This window comes from Nestor notabilis, unplaced genomic scaffold (genome assembly GCF_000696875.1).
Source record: "Nestor notabilis isolate BGI_N333 unplaced genomic scaffold, ASM69687v1 scaffold4745, whole genome shotgun sequence".
NCBI classification, from domain to species: domain Eukaryota; kingdom Metazoa; phylum Chordata; class Aves; order Psittaciformes; family Psittacidae; genus Nestor; species Nestor notabilis.
In genome coordinates this window covers 281-22313 of record NW_009928673.1, presented here as the reverse complement: position 1 = coordinate 22313, position 22033 = coordinate 281, and the positions used below count along the sequence as shown (strand labels likewise).

The following is a 22033-nucleotide window of genomic DNA, read 5'->3' as shown; positions in this document are numbered from 1 at the left end:
ATTTTCACATAAACAGGAATTATGAATCCTTAATATTTTATGAACATAATACAGACACTTATTTGTTTCAAATAGTCCCAGTACATGTATTATAATGGTAAATAAAATGTCTAGATTATATCTCAATGTTTACACTTAATGTTATTTTTAAAGTTATTTTTTAATAATCAGAAAAGCATAGTTTGATCAGATATGAAGTTAATGAAGACATAGTTAAGGAACCCCTTCCCCTTAGCTCTGTTTCAGATGGATTTAATCATAAAAATTCAGCACATATAAACCATGTAATCAGATAGATTAATAGTTGTAATCCTTTCTCCTGGAGCACACAAAATAGAATCTAAACATGCTTCAAGCCTGTAAAATTTCAATTCTATACATAATTAAAGGGAAAAAAGTAATTAAAAAATTTAAAAGTTCTCAATATTTGGTAACTTTAGGAACTTATGCAATGATAAAGACCTTTTGTGAAGGTGCTGTTATCAGTCCCTACGGCAAGATTGTTTACTACAGTGTATTTCTACTGCTTGGTCCAGTCCCTCTTAGAAAACCTCCCAAGTGATGGGCTTTGTTAATTAAACTGTCAGGCAAATTTTTCTATCCAGTTTCTTGTTCATATTTAGACTAATAATTCCCTAACTCCTCAAAAATCTGCCTTTCTGTTGTGATGGCAATCTTCAAGCCCAGTAAATGAATGTTGCAGGTCTTTCTTTATATAACTATGAAGAGGTCTTGTTTTTCCCTCCTGAGTAGGAGGCAGACTTTTTCTGTAAGGTGGGGAAATCGGGCTGGATTTCTCATTCTACTACACCTCGTTGCTAGAGACTGTAACAGACATAGGCCTGATAAGAAATCATGAACAGTTTTAAGAAACCACTGGCTTTGTTCTAGCAAAAGGCCAAGCGTGGCCTCATTATGCCCTGTTCTTAATATGTCTAGGCTTATCTCACTCTATGTTGCTTCTGATTAACCAACCCCATCCTGCAGTATTTCTTGGCCATTTGTAAAAGCCTGCTGCTTCACCTAGGAAAATTAGTCTCAGTTAATGACATTGAGGCTTAAAATAGGTTCCTGACTGAAGACTGGATGAGTCGTGTAATCCTTCCAAATAGCACTGATGATAGGCAGGTGTATCTGTCCCATGCTGAATATAATTTGAACCGTGACTGTTCTGCTGAGCAGAGAACAATGGTTGGTGACGATATTGTCTTCTAAATAGCCTCCATGCCAAAATTAAAGCAAAATGCAGGATGTGGATAGTGATATTAATTCCCTGCCCTTCCCAATATTGCCAGTAAAGCATAGTGTTATAAGCATTTAATGAAGATACAGCAAAGCTGATGCCAGTAGGAAATCAAAACCAAAAGGTAAATCTGCTTGTCTGGTTATGACACAGGGAAATGCTCATTTTCTGCTGTGGTATAGGACTGTTTGATATAAACTAACCTGTCTCGTGAATACTGCTGCCTTGTATTCTACTCAAATAACCTTCTCCTCACCAACAATGGCGCTTAGTTTGCCACAGGAATACTGACTGCATGCAGTGTGTGCTGATGGGACGTGGCTAGAGTGTGACTTTAGGAAAGCAGGCATGAGAACTTGACCTCTTCCTTTTGTGCATGATAAAAAAACAAAAGGAGAATGGTACTGTGGCTCCTTCCCTTGCTTCCCTCTTTTCACGCCTGCCTGCATGGGAAGGAGAGTAAGGTTTTGCTATGTAACAAATGCAGAGGTCGCTTGCTCTTCATTGCAGTTTCACTCTCATTATGCACAACTATGTGGAGTGTGTCATCAGTATCAAGGAACACGTATTTTAGGGACTACTTTATCACTTACAAAAAGTTCAACTCTTGCATATCACAGAGCTGTGTGAAGCCTTCTTCAGGGGCAGAGGAGGTGGCACCAATTTTTCACTTGAGCACTCAGGTTCCCCAGGGACTGGGTTGATTTTGTCACAGTTTCAGTGACTGGGACTATCATCACATGTATGAGAAAATACACAGATACGTGCACAAAGTTTAGTTTGAAAAGTTCAAATGCTAGAATTTTGGTATGGTATGTGGTAGTACCAGATAATTAATTTCTTCTATCAGCCTTTGATCAACAGCTTTCTGAAATTTAATTTAATTTTACATGAAATTTAATTGGCTAAAATTTGCTCTCAGGCACAGTAACATTCTTTGTTCTACTGCTGCTTATCAAAGCCATCTGACACCACCAAGATAAGCTGAGGCACCTTGATCCCCTTCCTTTGTTTGCCAGAATTTCCAATGATGAGCATTGCTGACCTGCCCAATCTCCAAAATCATTTTGATAGAGATACCTTATTTTTCCACAACAGCTCCTGAAATAATGCAGACCTCTATAGGTAGCTTTCTCATTTAAGGAATGTAGCTGCAGTAAATGATAATAAGCACATCAGTTTACTATATTCTGATCTTCACTTACCTTTCAGCACCTAAAAAGTGACAAAAATGTAGCAATAGTGAAACAAGTCAATTGTCTCTGTGGAATTCTGGGTGAAACCAGAAGGGAAAATTGATCAACTATAATGTCTTTCTTCCCCAAAATACTCCTGGAAGTTCTGTGGGAAAAATTAATTTAGAGATCATAAATTCCTTGTTTTCAAGCCAGTTCTCTGTAGAACCAACTGATCAAAGATGGTGACCGTGACATGGTGTATCCACTTGAATGAACTCACTTAAAATTAAGAGAGTGAGGCCTCCAAATAAAATCAGCAAATGCTGGGAAGGTTTTCTCAAAATAGTTCATAGAGAAAGTAGTGCATAAGCTAACAGAGCTTGTTAAAGCTCAAGATTCAATTGGGTGGGCAGGGAGGAGGAGGGAAGGTTGAGAGTGCTGGCCTATATTTAACATTTTGTCTTTATCATCTCAGTTTTCTGCATGTTCCTGTCTACCGCTGAGCTTTTGCACAGACAAAAATTAACTTCGCTTTTATTCCTACTGTGCAACCTTTAAGATTCAGATATGTATCCTTCCACTCACGTAGATGGCTAACCAATATACCAGTGTACAGTGCCACCTTTCTGTCTGACTACTCCCTTGCACTGCCTTCTGTCTAACAAGGAAATAGCAGTTCTTGCACGTAGCAGGCTTTCCAGCAGGCATGTGTAGCGCAGAGGTACTCAGCTGTGGTCTGTGGATCATCAGACTGGCTCACAGAGCTTTGTTTAGGGTGAGCTGGAGAACTGGCAAATAGCGTGACACTGGCACTGCTTCCTTTTACTCTGCTTCTCAATTGCATTAATGTCAGTAAAATTACCCTAAATACTAATAGCTTCCTAATAGTTCATTTCCACCTACCTATTTGTTATAGTTGAACCAGAATGTTGTATGATAACAAATGAGAGAGGGAAGGTAAGAACATCCTTAAGAGAATTTCAGAAATGAAATATAATCCATGTTCTGAAATAATGACAACTGCTCTAATTCGTAACACTTGGTTCAGGAACTGAATAGAAAAGACACATTGCTGTATTTCAGATGCAGCTTCAAACTTAGGATAATACCATGTAGAGAAAGTATGAACATTCTTATCGATGTGCACAGATTAAAAAGTAGCTCTAAAAAAACTACCAGCTGAAATTGAGATCTATGGATACTTGTTCTTCGCTCAGCTTCCCTGGAGAAAAGTGAAGTCCCGATGAGAAAGAACACTTCAGTGAAAGGGGAATAACTTCCTTGTGTACAGTACCTACATGTGTCATGCATTAGGTTTTTCTCTAATGGTCACAAATAAAAATGGAAAGTCCTGATCCTGCATTAAGGTGCCCAGTGGCACATACCTGCACTTTTACAGTGGGGCTATCAAAAGCTACAGGGAACCATTTGGATAAGTCCAATTGCACACTTAAGGCCAAGATAGGGAATAATTATCCGAAATATATCCCAGCTCAAATTGCTCCACCTTTTGCAGTCTTTGTGCAGTTTTGATCTTACTAAAGTGATGTGTTTGCCAATAAGATAAATTGGAGGACATACAGTTGCATACGAAATATCACTGTGTAAATCGTGGAAAAGTTAACTTTCCCCGACACTGATGCTGCTGTATTTCCAGCTGCATTTATGCATTTGTTATTAAACTGTTAAATAAAACAGCATACCAGCAGATGCCACTAAAATGCTTCCAGAGAAGGTATTTGCTTTGATTTTAGTGAGCTGCTTTGATTGAGTTTCATACTACATGTAGAAAATAAGTTGCTGGTTGTTTTTTCTTCCCCTGAATATATGATAATGCTTTTCCTATTCTGTGGCACTGTGTGCACAAACCAGGCTGCCTTCTGGGAGAAATGTATTTCCCCGTTTTGGATGGAGGCATACTCGTAGGATATATTGCAATTGTTTTGGCGTGGGCTGCTCACATTCTTAACTACAGTGGCTGAAAAAGAGAGACTAGCTTTTCTACCCCTTTTTTCTGATGCCAAGCTAAAGTTTTAACTAAACCAGCATGATAGTTGTCGTCTGTCCTTTCCAGTTAACTGCCTGTGATATCTTTGTGTGTCTTACGGTGTCTTTGTTAAGGTAAAAATATAGCTTGGATGGAGGAAAAAAAACCCACAACAAACAGTCTTAATAGTTTTATATTCATCTGACCATGGAAAAATTCTCAGCTGCAAACACAGAAAGGTAGGAATAGCCTCACTGGATCAGAACAGCAGTTAATCTAGCTCAGTGTCCAGCTTCCAGTAGTGTCAGTATCTTGTGCCTTTGAGACAAAAATGTTTGGAAGGAAATTAGGAAATAGCTTTCACGCAACTTTACTCCCAGACACCCTATAAGAATTCTTTTTATAGTATTTTGTGACTCCTACTTCTCAAAAGGAAATTTCATTTGTAGGCAAGTTTATGTAGGCAAACGTGTTTATGTAAATATAAGTACATATTAGGATGAAAGCTATTGTAATGAGGACAAGTCCTGCAAATCCACAATATACTACTAGAAAAACAGATTTTTTAATTTCAATAGATATAGACCCTAATAATCTCTAAATCTTAATAACTATTTCCTCTTCAAAAAAAGGCAAGTAAGGTTCTACCATGTGGTCTCTCAGGATGCCTAATGTTACTTATGTCATCAGATCTTCATTACAGATTAAACGATTCTCTGTCTACAATATTTTAATGGATCAGAAAGGAGCTATTCAAGAGAGAGAAAGTCTAGATCTGTCATTCTCTAAGGAAAAGGTAGATGGAAGGTACACAAGCTCCACCAAGTTTCTTCAGGCTCTCTCTAGGATCCTGTCACACACACAAGCTTGGCTTGCAGATGAATTTTGCATTTCATTACTCAAACTATTACAATTCTTCCTGTTATTTTATTAACTCTGTCTTTAAGACCATATAATGTAACATATTTTTATGAGAAGGAAACATTTAATTATTAAAGTATATACTGCCATTTAGTAATTCAATTACATACTGTGTAACTGGGAAGACAGTATATTTCATACAGAAAACTTAAGGCATATGTCCAATATTTAATAAAATCTGTGGGAGCTGCATTGTTCTCAGAAGTCATTGACTAAGGCCCTTCTATCAAAAGCCATTTCAGCTGGTGTCTAAAAGGGCTGCAGACAAAAAATAAATAAAACAAATTTAAACCTCTCCCAGGTGGCTCAAAGCTGCTGTCCATTACTCTCAGGTCTCTAAGCAGCCTGTGTAGCCAGAGATTCAAACTCCTCATGATATTTTGAGCCAAATTCTTTCATGTTGTGAAGGTATTGACTTCGCTGAGCCTTTTTAGTCAAATACACATAGATGTATTTGACTCAAAAGTGAAATGAATTCTGCATTTAGTTAGCAAAAAACCATTTGATCGTTAAGGCTGGAAATTCAATAGTCTGTTCCACAAAATGCAGGTGTTGCCAACAAGAGACACATCTGATCGTGAGCCTTTCTCACTGTTAGCCAAATGGGAATTACTCCTCTTGACTGAGAAGTAGTTTGTGGAAGCAAAACCATGCAGAAGTGTTGCGGACCTGTGAACCCATCTTTCCCTTTACTCTCTGCCTTTCTTTTGCTTTATTCTGTGGAAGTATGTTTACTATACTTCTCTCCCTCTTTTTAGCCATCACAACTCCCCTGCCATCATCATTCAGCATTATCCTGTGCTTGTATGCTCAGGCAAAAAGCTTTTGTGAAATACTGACTTCAAAGACAAGTGACTTTTTTTTTGCATTCTTCAGTATAGCCACAGCTAGTTGGGCAGAAAAGTTTGGATCAGATTAATAGTAACAACAGAGGCCTAATGCTGCTTCTGCCTGACCCGCAACTGCCTGCCTCTTGGTCTTGACTGTAATTTCTCATAGAGTATTTGGTAACACTGGAAATAACCAAGGCCTTATTCTTTTTCAGGCAATGACTGTGTTTTAACATTGTCGCATGATTGTGACTCTTGATGTTCTAACACTTCCTCCTTACACGTGCACAGTTTTTAATCTGTCTTCTGCCTTGTTTCACCCTGGCTTTCCGATACCTGGTGTTCAAGTGAACTCATGGCTTGGTTACCTTAAAGATAGTGTTTGGTTTCTCATTGCTTTAGAGTGGTGAACCAATTGATCTTATTAGGGTATTTACTTTCAGGACAGGTTCTTCCATTCTTACCATAATAACATTCATAGTCAGCCAGCTGCATCTGAGGGTCATTCTAAATCTACTGCTGGGTTTGAAAATCTGGCTTCAAGTCATATAATTTAGGGGTTACATTCGAGTTAGAGCTTTTAAAAATTAGTAGAGAACACCTATGCCCAAACCTTTGCTGATATAAACTAGACCTAGACTGGTTTTTATAACTTTATTGGAGCTAAGCCAAGGAAATAGTATGTGACTGTACATAGATATGTATGTGTGCATACATAAACACAGAAAAATATGTTAAATATTACTAATAATGTGGAAAATATTAAGAATAGCTTTCCAAACTTAATGTAAGATAATAACTGGAACCCAACAAATCGGCATAAATAAATACATGTATCCCTATTTTCAAAAGACTTCAGAAAGAAGGTACAGTTGGGTAAATTTGCTTTGTGTTTTGTGATTCTAGATCCCAGTTAAGACTGTTCTCATTTCATGTATTTCAACTTTAAATGTCTTGAAATTCCAGCACAATCTTTTAAATGGGAAAGGATGCAACAACCCACTAAATTGCTAAATATTGAGACTATCTCAATTACTTAATAGGATTTCAAACTTAGGTATTTTCATAAAGACAAAATCCTTTAGTCTTTATGAAAAGTCTTAGACTCCTATGTCTCAACTTCTTACAGATCCACCATCATTTTCACTTAAACTGATCAGTTATTTTTGTAAGCTTGTATGTGTGTTTATAGAGTAACAACCTAATAATTCTCTTTCACTGAAACTGGGGCTGACTTACTGCTCACCTCAAAGAAGGAATGATTTCATTTGTTTCTAATCTGATTTAGATTGAGAAAACTAGCAGTTAATTGGGTAGGGCAGAGAATTTTTAAGTGATGCCAGACATATATAATCCTTCTTGTATGAGTCTTTGCTAACCATTTAACTGCTTTATCACTTCAAAATGTTGGATTCTTGAGGACTGCCCAAATCTGATTATTTTTACCGCTTGGAGATGGCATCAGACTTTGTTCTGCGGGAATATTTTCTTTTAAGGAGTAACTTACTAAAGTCAAAACCATGCCTGAAATTATATACGTACATACATACAATGTCTAATTTGTGACTGTTAATTTTCCTTCCTTTAATACTGAAACAAAATTGTTTGCAACTGAGAAGCAGCATACAGTAAACTTGCCTATTTTGATGGGTTTCACTTGGAGAGCTGAAGAGGTTTCTCACGACTATATTTATGAGCAACCACTCTAGGATGCTTTCTGCAACCAAACATTTCTCCTCAATCCATCTTCTTTCTCCCCGGGTTTTGGTTTGGTTTCTTTTTTTGCCACCACTGGCAATTGCATTTACTTTATTCATATTGTATCCCCTCCTTTCACAGAGACAAGGAAAATGTTGCTGCAGCATCAGAAAACAGGTAATTTTTGATGTGTGCGTTTGGCTTACCTGCTATTTAAAGTTTACCTCTGCTTTCTAAATAATATTCTTACCTCAAAAACATGAGGTTTGTACACTGTTTGAGCAGATGATGAATGTAGAGGTTTCAACTAAGTGGTTCTGCTAGGCACCTTTTTCCTTCAAAAAGCTCTGTGAGATGGAGCAGGTGGGGATCATGTTTCTGAGAACTTACAAATCTGAAAAATAAGAAGCTTTTATCAGATGTCCTTGAAATATTGTCAGTTTGTGATGGAGTTGTAAGAACAATTTCCATTGTAAACTTTGTCTAGATTGTTCAAGGTGTTTTTAAAACATAAATAAGATTATCCTTTTGGTATTTTAAGAACATTTATATATCAGATTCTTGACTATCTTGATGGATCCTCAATGGGTCATGAGGTTCAAAACATAGTATCTCTGTAAGTTCTTTCATTTCAAAGTTGCTTTCTCCCAAAGAATCTCAGCGCATTTTGCAGTTACATATAGAAACGTATTTGTTTTTATTAGTTCATATACTAAAACACACAAGTAGTAAAACACAGATACTTCTTGAGTGAATCTGAGTAACTGTTTAATGGAGCAAAGAAATGCCTCTTTCTAGTTTGTTATGAAAACAATTCTGTATCACTGCTTTCCTGTCTTGTTGATTCCTGCCTTTCTATTTTTGGTTTTTTTACAAGACAGCTCAGATTTGAACAAAGGTTGCATACAGTTAAAATCCAAGTGCAAGCATTAGCATTACTAATGACAGAAGCAATGGCAACTGGCACTTGGAACAGTAGGGAAAACATAGTTTTATTTTTAAATTATGTCAAATGACTAAAATAAAGCCCTTGATTCCTGTGTAATATCTGTATATAAATTAAATTGAACAATTAATATGTTAGTATTCCACCAGCAATTTCATTTGAGCAAAGTCATCTACATGATATGCAGCTGCTTAACTGAAATATTTTCTTTTCCTTTATTTTATCAGGAACAATTTCTAATGTATGACAGGTGTTCATGTCATACCACAATGTCTTAATCTTGCAAGGTTTGTCATACCATAGCTTTTCTCCACCACCATTATCATCATAGCTCTGCTATGTGTTTTATTTTGATATTCCTACCAATACAGTTTACAGATTTTACAAAAGGTACTTTTTAAATCTTAAAGCCTTTCATAGAATCATCATAAAAAGGTTGGAAGGAACCTTAAAGATCACCTAGTTCCAACCCCCCTGCCATGGAGAGGGACACCTTCCACTAGACCAGGTTGCTTGCAGCCCTGTCCAACCTGTCCTTGAACACTGCCAGGGATGGGGCAGCCACAGCTTCTCTGGGCAACCTGTGCCAGTGTCTCAGCATCCTCACAGGGAAGAGTTTCTTCCTAATGTCAAATCTGAATCTCCCCTCCTTCAGTTTAAAGCCATTACCCCTTGTCCTGTCACTTTAGGCCTTTGTAATAAGTCCCTCTCCAGCTTTGTTATAGGTCCCCTTTAGATACTGAAAGGCTGCTCTAAGGTCTACCCAGAGCCTTCTCCAGGCTGAACAAGCCCAACTCTCTCAGCCTGTCTTCATACAAGAGGTGTATGAAGCCCTCTGAGCATCTCTATAGCCCTCCTCTGGACTTGATCCAACAGGCCTGTGTTCTGTTGATAGCTGGGGGCCCCAACTATCAATATTTGTCATGACTTCATCTGCAATATCATGATGATCTCCTATGGTATTAAGGACTTTGAGGATACAAAAAGAGGACACTGGGTATTTATAGATATAAATCTTCTTCCAGGAAACAGAGAAGACAGAGAAATAAAGTCTTCATTACTAAACCTAGACTTAACTTGACTTTTCAATTATGAGGTTCAGCGCTTTTGTTATTTTTTAATTTTTTTCTGAAGGCTTTACTCCATAAAAATAATAACTGCTGTCCCAAAGGGCCAGACATTAGCATTCTAAAATGATGCTGTATTTGGTATGGTGGACAGTAAGCACATGTATCTCTGAAAACTAATCAAACAAACCTTTCTCTGCTAAATTACCAGCCTCTTCTGCGGCTGGAATTCTGTCTCTCCCTCAAATACCTGCAATTACCTAGGAAATACCTCATTTACAAATCCCCTTGTAATCTTTGTTACTCAGGCCTACAGGTACCACGCATGCGCCACAGTATGTGACCTCAAGTATTTGGCATCCTCCTAAATCATGCACCATGGATGCCAACACTGTCAATGCTAAGCCAGTGGCCTCCAAGGGGTCTGTGAGGCTTGGAGCGGGTACAAGTCAGAGGGAGGTCAGTTTCACCACTACTGGCCAGAAAGTCCCTCTTACTTCATCCAGTAATCAAAGGTACACTGTGACGTGTAACTGCATAACTGACCTGGTTTGGAGCTTTGGAGTGGTTTGTAATAACAACCTCTAACTCCTTCAAATGGAAATGCCCATTGCCTAAAAGGCAGATGATGAAGTTCTACAAATTCCAGCAACTTCTGGTTCATGTGGGCTTTATGTTTTACGTGGCAATGTTAAGGATTGCACCTGCAATATAGAGACAACATTCATTAAGTACCTTCTGCAGAGAAATAGCAGCTGAAGAAGTTCACTGTATTTCTATAAACATCCCTATATTCATATGCAAAGCTCTTCCATGCGATGTCTTTCTCTAAACACATTTTTTTCTACAAATGCCACAGTAAGAGATAATTTTTGCCTCTTCATTTTTATTTTTGCTCATTCTATTTTGAATTCTTTACAAGAGATCTGTTGGAGTATTCAGAACAAAACTTCATGCATTACATAGAGGAGACCAAGTGCTGCTTTAATAATCCACTTGATTGTTATTTGGACAGAAAGTCTCAGAATTTAGGACTATTGAAGGCAAGAAGTTAATCTGCACTCACTTTTAAAAAATGTTTGAGTGCATTTGTTGCTGTGGTTTCTCATTATGGTTGTTAACCATTATTATTCACTTAACCTCTACTGATCTGCGTTCCTTTTCTTGAGTGAAAATCATCTGAGAAGAGAGATGTGTTTGTTTTCATCCACCTAACTTACTCACATTGTGCATTTTATGTTTATCTGTTACCACAAATATGGAGATGTTTGAGAACATCCATTTCCTTTCATTTTCCTTAAAATACAAAAAACTATAAAGATTGAAAGTGTACAGAATAACTGTATTAACAAAAAGCCACAAACCTCTGTAACGTATGTAAAAATGACGCTATTATAATAAATGAACTATCTTATAAAGTAGCATTTACATTTATCAGTTCTTAAATTCTTCTGCACCTGAAGGGCTAAAAAACCCAAACAGATTGAAAAGATAAAAGGGAGGCAATCTGAGGAAATAAAAAGTAAATTATTTTATTTGAATACCTAAATAAAATTATTTACAATATATAGTAGTTAAACTAAAACCAGTCAAGTTAGTCTCAGCTCTTTCTATAAAATTGAGTAGAGAACTAGTTACCAACTGCAAATATTTTATATAACCAGATCACTCTGATTTTTAAGGTTACATCTACTTCATTTATACTTATTGCAATTCCTTGTTCTGTTAACAGATGTATTCTACCTCGCAGGAAGGTGATCAAGCCTCTAATACTTTAATCACATAAAAGAACTATTACAAACAGCATGCAGGATAAAGTTTGTTTGTATTTCTTTTAAATTTTATAAGGTATTCCAGTATAGTTGCATCTATTTCATCTATATGTGTTTGTCCAGTTCAAATCTGTTTCCACACAGGTTCACGTCCACAAATATTTTTTTTTTCAATATGTATCACTCAGTATAGCATGTGTTTTGCTTAACATTTTGGGGATCATTACAATGATTAAGTAACTTTACTGTTTTCTTTTGTTCAAGGTATGAAGTCTTTATTCTTTTGAAATCTGTAGCAAATTCTCTTTTACATCAGTGAAAATAAAGACAAAATAGGTGAAATCCTAGTTTGTATTTGTTCTTAGGAGATATATTAGGTTCCTTTTTTATGTGCAGCATAGTTTCAGTTGTTTCCTGTTTGTCAAATCAAAGATATGTAAGTAATAAATTTTGACTCAACACCTTTTAATGTGAGTATTAAAACTCGGTAACAGACTTGCCTGTGATCCATACCTGTGATGTATAACATACAGCTACACTGCTACGTAGTCTATGTGATTGATACTGTATTAGCTAAGCAGAAGAATTTGCATCATAATGCCAGTGCGTCAGGATGGAAGAACTGATCTGAATTTCAGATGCATATAATGATGGACAAACTGTTGCAAAACTTTTGGTGTAATGATTTGAAAACCAGAATTGTAAACAGGATGAGTATTTTCAGGAACTCACTTGTTACGTATATAATAGAAGATGAAACTCATAAGGAAGAAAATAACTTCTTTTCTGCTTTTGTCATGGGTTGCATTCAGCTTTGAAATTGGTAGGCATAACAACCATGCTTCCATTTCAGCTAATCAAACAGTAAAATACTCCGTTGAAATTAAAGACCATCATTTAGACTACTAAACCATACAAGAAAGTGGAGGAAAGGAGGAGAACAGGAGAAATGGGACAGTCCCTTGAAGAACAAGGGGTGTCATGAATTCTGAATTACCAAGCACTCATTCTAGGTCCTGAGGAGTATAACTTCTTGAATCAGTGCTTCTGAGAGAAGCCAAAGAAAATATTAGATAGAATGGCTGAAAGACAGAGAAAATATTTGCACAATGGCAAATCCACATAGGAAAAAAGCTGAGAGAAAGAATGTTCAAGGGCTAAGGTTTGGCTGAAAAACAGTCATGGAACTCTGAGCTTTCTTCTGTTATTTGATATGTAATGTGCTCAGGAAGGCATATTTTGGGTATTCTTTGTACACTTCACAAGAGAATTGCCAAATTCCATCACCATCAATGGTCGCAAAGGAGTCGTTTGTAAGAATTCAGAGACGTGGCAATATACTTACAAGTGAGGACAAAAGAAGTAAAAATACATCCGGTATGTTCTTATACCACAGCTTGTGGACAAGACAACTATGTCATGTACAGTAATGCCCCGGGTTTAGGAAAAAAAAAAAAAAAGATTAGGATAACTATTAAGGAAGATTAATCTACAGCACAATAATATGGCATCAAGAAAAATGTCCCTCATGCCTGGGGGGCACATGCTTATATTGCCACTGAGGGCTGTGCCTCAAAATAGTACAATAATCTGAAAAATCAAATTGCAGTTAGTTATTTTTCAGTGGCTTATTTGTTCTATGGATAATAATTTAAAAAATCCACAGTAAAATCTGCCTAAACACAAAATCAAGCTTTTGTCTTTTCTTGTTTGTCATTTTTATCTTTTCCACTCCCCTTTTAATTTTAAATGACCTAGTGATATTTATTAGGTTTATTGACAAGTGAAAAATGAAGGTACATATTATTGTTCTTTTGCTGATAATAATTTTATTGAATCAGTTATCAAAGAACTTGATTCTTGTAAGTCCACTTAATGATTATTTTTTCATTTGATGTAAGAGCTAGTGGAAGACAGTAAACTGAATCTCCCAAAAGATTGGTGCATTTCTTGGCAGTGGATGGCTTTGACTAAGCTATCTTGCAAAACTCTCTAATGGATAACTGTGCACCATTTGTCTGTCTCTAAGAGATGAGTAATTCTTTCAAATTTGAGTGAGGCTCTAAGGCTGAAATATGCCAATAAGCACTGGGTACTCTGATAGGAGGTGATGAAAGACACTGGTAGTTCAGTAGGTAGAATGACCCCATGATTTTTATTATTAAGTAATCAATCTATTTTGCAATCAAATAAAGAGAAAAAATAATTAAACAGTAATATTTCTCTATCTGTGCCACAATAGCACAGGAGCACCACAAGAATAGCAGCTCATGCTCTTCACCCAAGTGATTTTAAAACTGGCATAGTAAAATTTTATGCCACATCTTCACCATTTGCATACTGTTCTATGTATAAAAAGGCATCTTATTGTTTGATGGGTTGTCCAATGTAATGTAAGGTGAACCTAGGTCAGAGATGAACTCGTTTTAAACATCTTTCTGCTACTTGTATTGCACAAAACTGACTAAACTCAACACAAAACTGTGTTGATTGGATTTCCAGACTACCAGAACTTGCAGGAAAAGTGCTGATACAGGACTGTGATAGTACCCTTTAAACTGCTTTTCTTTATCTAATTCAAATGTTTACTCCTAACATAAACTTCAGCTCCAGGAGTAAAAAATGGATGAAATTTGCCTGAGCTCAGAATTTGTGACAGGCTCTTTGCAACCATTTAAGTATGCATGCCACGTTTCCTACCACTGGCTTCAGTAGGAGCAGGACTTAAGTACTGTGCAACACCTGAGATAAATTTCAGTCGGGCAGCACCAAAACTGCATTACAGTCTCAACTGCACATCTGAGAAGGCCTAACAAATGCCCTTTTTTTTCTTTCTTTGCATAGTTGTGCTTTCCCCTCGGTAACACAGCCTGCTACTATGTTTGCAGGTTCAAACATAGTAGGGTTTATGCTTTACGTTTAAATATGCACCTTTTAAGATGCTTCTTGTTTTATTTAATTTAACTCTAATTAGTACCCCTGTTGAGCATGCTCCGGTGTCTACCAGTTCTGCCTCTGCTCCTGCACCACATGCTTCAGCCCATCAGCCTGCTACTGCTGCTCAAAATACAGCCAGTCTCATGATGCCACCAGCAACCACCTCAGTAGTGCAAGAGTCTTTCTCATCCTCCTTCCAAAGGTAATGCTTCCTTGCTTTGTCCTTTTGCAAATACATCCCTGTATGGCTCTGGAAATGCTGCATACACATTCTTAATTTAAGAATGTAGTATGTAAAAGCTGTAATCTATTTTATATGCTTTTATATCTTTTAGTGTGTTTTCTTAATTTGAAGCATGTTGTTCACTTTACAAAAACTTTGCAAAAATAAAACTGCCCTAAAAATGTAACTTTAAGTCTGCAATACAACTTATATTTTCAGAGAGCAAGGGAAGGGTTAAAACTAGAACTATTTTTTCATCACTTGTAATAAAACTAAAACAGCTCCTCATAATAGTAACAGTGAATGAGGATTCTTTTAATAGTGTTTCTGCAGTATGGCATGAAATGCAAAATCAGAAAATGTTACTTCCTCATGTGATTCAGCTTACCATATCATAGCAGATGTCAGCAAAACATGGCAGACAATGAGCAAGATGTCAATAAAACCACAGACTTACTGCTCTGTAAGGTATTAAGTAATTTCTATTAGATTGCTCTCTTCTCCAATAAGAAACTTAGCCCTAGAGCTAAAGTGAGTGAGTTCCAAAGAGGTGTGCATTCAGAACACTTGTTGTGCAGTGGGACTTATATATTAAAAGCAGTCAAGACAGTCTGTGAAGAAATGCATGGGATTTACATTGCTGTCACTTATGTTACAGTAATTTTGGAGACAGTAAAAGGGTTTTTTGCTACATGAATGTTTGTCATGGTTTAAACATGTGTCCTGAATCCAGGACAATGTTCCTAAAAGATGTATATTTTAGCATGCTTTAAGAATCCAAGGAAAAACACACTTCTAGGAATGTAAACTATTTTAAATAATTGAGATCTGAGATGCAGTCTGTCATATCTTCAGTTTGTGTGAATGCAATTGGAAATGTTCTCTCAGCTCTACTTCTTCTTTAATTTTTGCCAGTTGACTGAAATTACTTATGTATACAAACTAGTTTCTCACTTCAGTCAGTTCTACCTAACTGTGACCTACCAGACTCCAGTGTTTTTATTTCAGTGCAAGAAAGTGAATCATCCAGCCAGCAAAGGAGGTTTGAATAAGGTATTATTCCATACTTTAGACTGTGCTGTAAGGCACTTTCATGTGAATTAATGATATGGTTTCAAATAATTTTTATCCCTCAGTTGAAACTATAAAATGAAGAAAATGGATTGTCTAACATATGCTTCAGAAGTAAATGTCTCTACTAAACTAATCATGCCAATGGCTTGTGTTTTAAATAGGAGAATCTTTTGTCTGCTACTGCTTTCATATTAAAAAGTCTAGATTGAATTCAGACTCAAACATCTTCAGATTTTGCAGATCAAAACATGCGTCATTTACAAAAGTCCTGTCCTGAAGTACTGTCATTCTGAGCAATCAATAGACTCTGGTTTTAAGATTTTTACATAACGTGCATTTTGTCTTGTGTTCTGTAGGAATGTGCTTGATTGTGCTATACTGTAAGTCTGCAGATGTATGCTACAGAAAACCTGTTCCTGGTAACTATGCAGCAGTCCTCCTCTATCTGAACTCCAACAAAGCTTGATTCTGATGTCACTATCTTTGCCCCTCTTAAATTATTTTGTACATGCTTTCATGCTTTTACTGTGTCTTCTGCAGAGTGCCTGCAGCCCCCAGCTCTCTCTCACAGCCTAAGCCTTATCATGGGTCCAAGAACACGTCATTAGCAGCTTCCACTATTTCATCTGCTATCTCATCTCAGTATAGGTATATCTGAAAGCTCTCTTATTTTTCTTTTAACTTAATTTGTTTTTATTGTGTATTACTCTGTGATATAAGGTTTTCACCTTCTTAAGAGATTGGCTAGGCAGGGACCACTGAAAAGCATGACGTGTTTAAATGAAGAGCCTTCTTGCTTACCTTTCATGTTAAAACTGAGCTAGGAAACACCTAAGTTTTAGATTTTAGGATATGTGACCAAAATATCCTTTTGGAACAAAGGTATTTCATTTGGTTGGTTTGTGCTGGTTTTGCTGTCTTAAAATGAAAATATTTGTCTAGTGACACTGGTGAGAATGACAGACTTTTTTTTTTTTCTTGGTGAAAACAGGGTCACAGGAATCACAGACCTTCTTTTATGATGCTTTTCATCATGGCTAACGACAGACTACTGATAGGGAAAGGTAGCATCTATCACTAGAAAGAGAGAATGCTGCTGTACTGCTTCACCGCTAAGCCTTTTCATTGCTTTCATTAACACCTTGTCAAGACTAACAGAGGAGAAAGCAGTACATATAGCAGTTCATATATTTGAACACAATCTTCAGAAATAATGAAAAACTGAATCAGCAACACATTTGAGATTATAATTATCCATGTCTCTCTTATTTTTATATGAAAAGGAATCATAGAATGGTTTGGGTTGGAAGGGACCTTAAGATTTACCTGGTTCCAACTCCTCTGCCATGGGCAGGGATACCTTCCAAGGCTATACAACAAGAAGTATAATGGTCTTTCTCAAGAGTGAAGAAGGATCTTTCTCAGTGAGGAAATTTTTCCTAATATTCAATCTAAACCTCGTCTGGTGCAACTTAAGGCTGTTTCCTCTTGTCCTATTGCTTGTTACTTGGAGGAGTACTCAATACTCACACCTGTGCTATGATTAAGCTCATAAATGTCACCAGTACTAGCTCATCCACCATTTGTTTTAGTAACAAATCTCTTTTAGCCAGTTGGAATGATCACATATCTCTGTGAGAAGAGGGTTCTACATGGTTGTTGCAGGAGACCATTAAGAGTCTCTTACAACGAGGGAAAGTACCTTGTTTCCTGAACAACAGTAACTGTGCATATTTGAGCTTGATTAAACGCTGGCGTGTAAAACCATTTATTTCTTCTGAGCTATAGAAAAGACTCAGTTTTAGGGTATCTCTCAGTTGAGGACTGCAGTGTATCCGTCAGTGAGAAGATGAAATTAAATTGAAGCCTTGGTGACTACTGTGGCCAGCGAGGACATCTATTCATGTTTTATCAGTCTGTATATTAGGACCCATACACCTCTCTTGCTCTGAGAGGTGTATTTTCACATACCTGCATAAGAGATTAACTTGGTATTCTGCTGTCTTCAGTGAGAATTACATGTCATAGCTAATAATAGCACTCTGAATCCTGCATGTCGTAGTAGTTCGGCATGTAATACTTTTTTTTTTTTCTGCAGTATATGCGATTAGCATTGCTGTCACACAGGGTCCTAGTTTTTCTCCTTCAAGAAAAACAATCAGATAATATAAGACTTCCTTTTAAAGAACAATTTTGGCGGAATGCAGAAAGATAAAATCACAGATGCATTGCATCTATCAGTTTTAGGACTCCACTGGTAAAAGCTTAGTCAGATTTATTGCACATCCAAGATTAGAAAGGCTTGAGTAAAAAAACATCCTTCTACTCACTGATAATTTCTGAGTATCTTGAATGGGAGGATGTAAGAGAATGGCTAAAGAACACATCACACTTTCAAAATGTCAAAACTACAAATTTTCCAGTTTTAAGAAATAGTTTCATTTCAGGTTTCGGTTTTGGTTGGTTTTTTTAGATTTTATTATTCTGTGAAGCTGTCTGACTGGGTGAAGAAAAACATAGATTTGAACACTGAGAATGCTGCTAGTCAGGAGGAGACATTCTGAAATAGGACTATTGAGTTATAAGACCCTACCTGGAGTCATCTAAAAACTTCAGAAACCAGTATTAATATATGAATCAGTGTCATGAGCTTTTAAATCAGAGTAATGAAAAAAAAAAAAGGTAGATCTCTTAGAAACATTTCAGAGGCAGTTTATCATCATAGAAAATCTTTAAAATAAGGCTGCCCATGTAGGCAGAAAGTGTATTTTCACAAAATTGTGCATACTTTTTTTTTTTAACTGAAGGCTATGCATTTAAGAAGCTCATAATTCATTTGTATTAATCCCAAAGCTGTGGATAGACCTTCTGAATCCCAGCATAGGCATTCTTCATATTGAAGTATGGTAGCTTTGTTAGAATATATATAGAGAATGTAAGAGTTACTTAGGACAGATTGACAACTGCAGGCATAGCTTTTGGTATTAGAAGTAGATGCAGGTATCTGTTGTTATCTTTTGGGATAAATCTGCTCTTCCATAAGTGACCTTTGTTTTCATTGCTGTCTTGGAAATGACAGTCAAGCAACAATTATGTATAGTTTATATATAAACAGCTCATAAATTAGTGTAAAGATAGCCATTATTTGCTGACACTACTTGCATGGCTATCTTAGAGCTAATGTAATACTACTTCTTGATTGAGCCTTTATCCATTTCACTTTAATTTTACATTCTTTTAATGGGGAGAAGGGAAGCAGTGTGAAGCCTTGACACTAGAAATTCATTCATAGTTATTTATCAATATGAACTCATCAGTGTGAATCACATCTTCAGTCAGTAATGAGGATAAAAAGATCACCTTGAGATATTAAAATTCACTTCCAAATCAAATGTCTTTTATCTCTTGCATTATGGGCATGAACTGCATTACCCTTTCCCACCCCTTTGAGAGGAAGCAGGTTGTCTGGGGAGACAGTGACTCCATTCTTGAAGGTTTTCAAGACACCACTGGGTAAAATACTAAGCAACATGGGCTGACCTCAGAGCCAGACTTGCTTTGAGCAGGAATAGAGGTGAGAGACCTCCTGAGGTCTCGTCCAACCTCAGAATTCTGTGAACCTGTGGAAAACAACTGTCCATTTCAGAAAGCAGTGCCTTAATAAGACTACTAAAACCTATTGCTCATACCTGGCAATAATTTAAGTCAAAGATGTAAGATCTACAGCACATCAGCTTTATATGCTACTGCCCTAAAATCTTACTTGCCAATGGATGACACAGCTTATCATGCTAACATACGCTTCAAGCTGTTTTCAGCTGGCAAATGTTATTGTCTTAGCTGATGTCTCTCTTGGAAGTTCAGTAATTCAGCAAACCTTGGGACATGAAGGCAAATCAGAAACTTGTCAGACCTGCAAAGAATGCGTTCCCTGATAATTGGGTAAAGCAGTAAAGTCCATGTGTTTGTGTGTTTTTTTGGAGGGCTGTGTTGTAGCTGAAATAGGTTCTTTATTTTTGAGCACTACTTCCATGTTTGTTTTTAAAACTGTCGTGTATTATAGCTACTGTATTCAAACATAAGGGACTAAAACGAGTTTCTAAATTAATTTGTAATTCAAATTTTTGAGCATTTAATAGTTTTCATTTGGAAATCAAACAATATACTAGCATGCCAACATGCAGACTTAAAAATCCAGTTTCAGCTTGACATATACCGCTGGAGCATTACAGCATGTCATATGATTTATTTCAAAATAAAATATGGGTGACCTTATTTACAACAGTATCCCCATCCTGTAAAACATGCTCAGATAGAATGAGGCTTAGATTCTACCCCCATTGTTTCAGTATTTGTTGGTTTGGTTTTGGTTTTGCTTTGTTTTGGTTTTCCCTTCTAGATACCTTAAAAAGGTCCACCAAGAAAATGCGGGAGGATTTCTTGGTCACTGTCCTTAACTATTTAAATCTGATTTTAAACTTTGGTAGATCCAGTTCTATACTGATTTTGCCTTTGTGAGCAAGGCTGTATGCATAACATCTAACATGAGTAAAACCTGTATAATGTTCATAAAAAGGAATGATTGAACTAAGTCATTAATCCTTAACTGACGATGTTACACTTACTTTTAAATCTGCAATGTTATCTTACTTTTTCACTTGCAATCTTACTTAGAAAGAGGAAAGCATAGCCAGAGTGTTTTAAATACATTATGAAGCTCTTTATGCAACTGGTTCTTCCATTTGGAAGATAAAAGCAGAGTAACCAGTGAGACAGCACTCTGGGAATACAAAACCAGGAGAAACGATGGAAAGTTACAATTATGGTTCTAAAGGGAAGGTGTAGCTTTTGTGATCCTAGGATTTTAATCCAAGCAGTGTGTCTGTGATAAAGGGAAGAAAACCTCTTCTTCAGAAGCTGTGAAAATAACTGATATATATGATAGGCTTCTGGTAATTCTGGCAAATGTGGGCTGTGCTCCTGTGGGATATGATTGATGCCATGTAGCCCTGCTCTGCTCTGCGTTTAGACCAGAGCTGTGTTCATACTGAATCCTCGTTTCTCATATCATACATTATGCAGGCTTTTAAGTTCTTTCTGTATTTATAGAAAAGAATCATTCATGTTCTGAAATGATGCTGTTTCCCCAAGAAAAAAAAAACCCACTCCGTTTCCCTAAGACTCTCTGAGTAAATGAAGAGTAGAATGGTACAGCAAAGGAGAAGTTTACTGTGATGGCTTGATCTTGTTGCTGCAACCATCTTCAGTCTGTCCTTTCTGTGGGGTTGTCCTAGTTGCTTCATAAGCTGGGAAACTTAGGTGATCTTTGGACTTCAGTACATTCAAGGTTTTCTTTTAAGATTTCATGCAACTTTAGTTTACGATGCTGACAAAAAGAAACTCATACTTCTTCTGTACTAATACAAACAAATGGTGAATGTCAAAGCAAACAATCCAGTGGTTGAATTAAAATTCCATGACTAAAGAATGAGCAAAACTGGATGAGAGTGACTTATGCAGCAGTACAGCCACCTCATTTATTTATGTTACCATTATTCAGGTTTCACTATGATTCCTAGCTTAAGCAAGATAAGCAAGCAAAATGTAATTTGTAGAGTAATACCGATCTTATGTGATTATAAATATGTACATGTTGTTTACTTTAGCACTTAAGAGCACCTCTTAGTCATAAAGAGATTTACTGTAGGACAGGATATCCCAATTTTCTTTTGTATATTTTTTCAAATACAACTTTTGTCTCATTTTAGTTTCAACCGGCATTCTTCCACCTCCATCAACTACCAGTCAAAGAAGAGGTATAAAAATGTTTTGTGCAGCTACTCTACCTTAAAAGCACTTAACAAACCAGTTTACTGCTGCTAGTAGGCATCTAGTGAAGTGTTAACATAAAAATGATCTGCTTAGAAATATTTACTCTTTTTCTGACAACTAATAGTTTTCAGAGCCGGTATTTAATTTGCTGCCTGTCACATGCCATTGGCTGCTACAGATGAATTCAGTAAGGGTGCTTTCACTGCTTTTCAAGGTGCCATTGCTCCATTGCTTCCGTTTTCATTAAAGCATCTTTGATCCTCAGGACATCTTTTTATTCTTTTCCTTCTTTCTTTTCTTGTTTTTTTCCTTTTTCTTTTTTCCT

At 36.6% G+C, this 22033-nt stretch overlaps 1 protein-coding gene across 1 annotated transcript in view; it reads left to right on the top strand.

The window, feature by feature from the left end:
* The window catches only part of LOC104401423 (LIM domain-binding protein 3-like), a gene marked incomplete at both ends in the record, with an annotated part of 66840 nt that extends 45148 nt beyond the window's left edge, over positions 1-21692 (top strand). The window contains 5 exons of the mRNA XM_010014614.1: positions 7999-8034; positions 10179-10385; positions 14617-14781; positions 16417-16524; positions 21645-21692. Coding sequence (XP_010012916.1) covers positions 7999-8034; positions 10179-10385; positions 14617-14781; positions 16417-16524; positions 21645-21692 — 564 coding nt within the window. The remainder of the gene's footprint in view (positions 1-7998; positions 8035-10178; positions 10386-14616; positions 14782-16416; positions 16525-21644) is intronic.
* Positions 21693-22033: the final 341 nt, after the last annotated feature.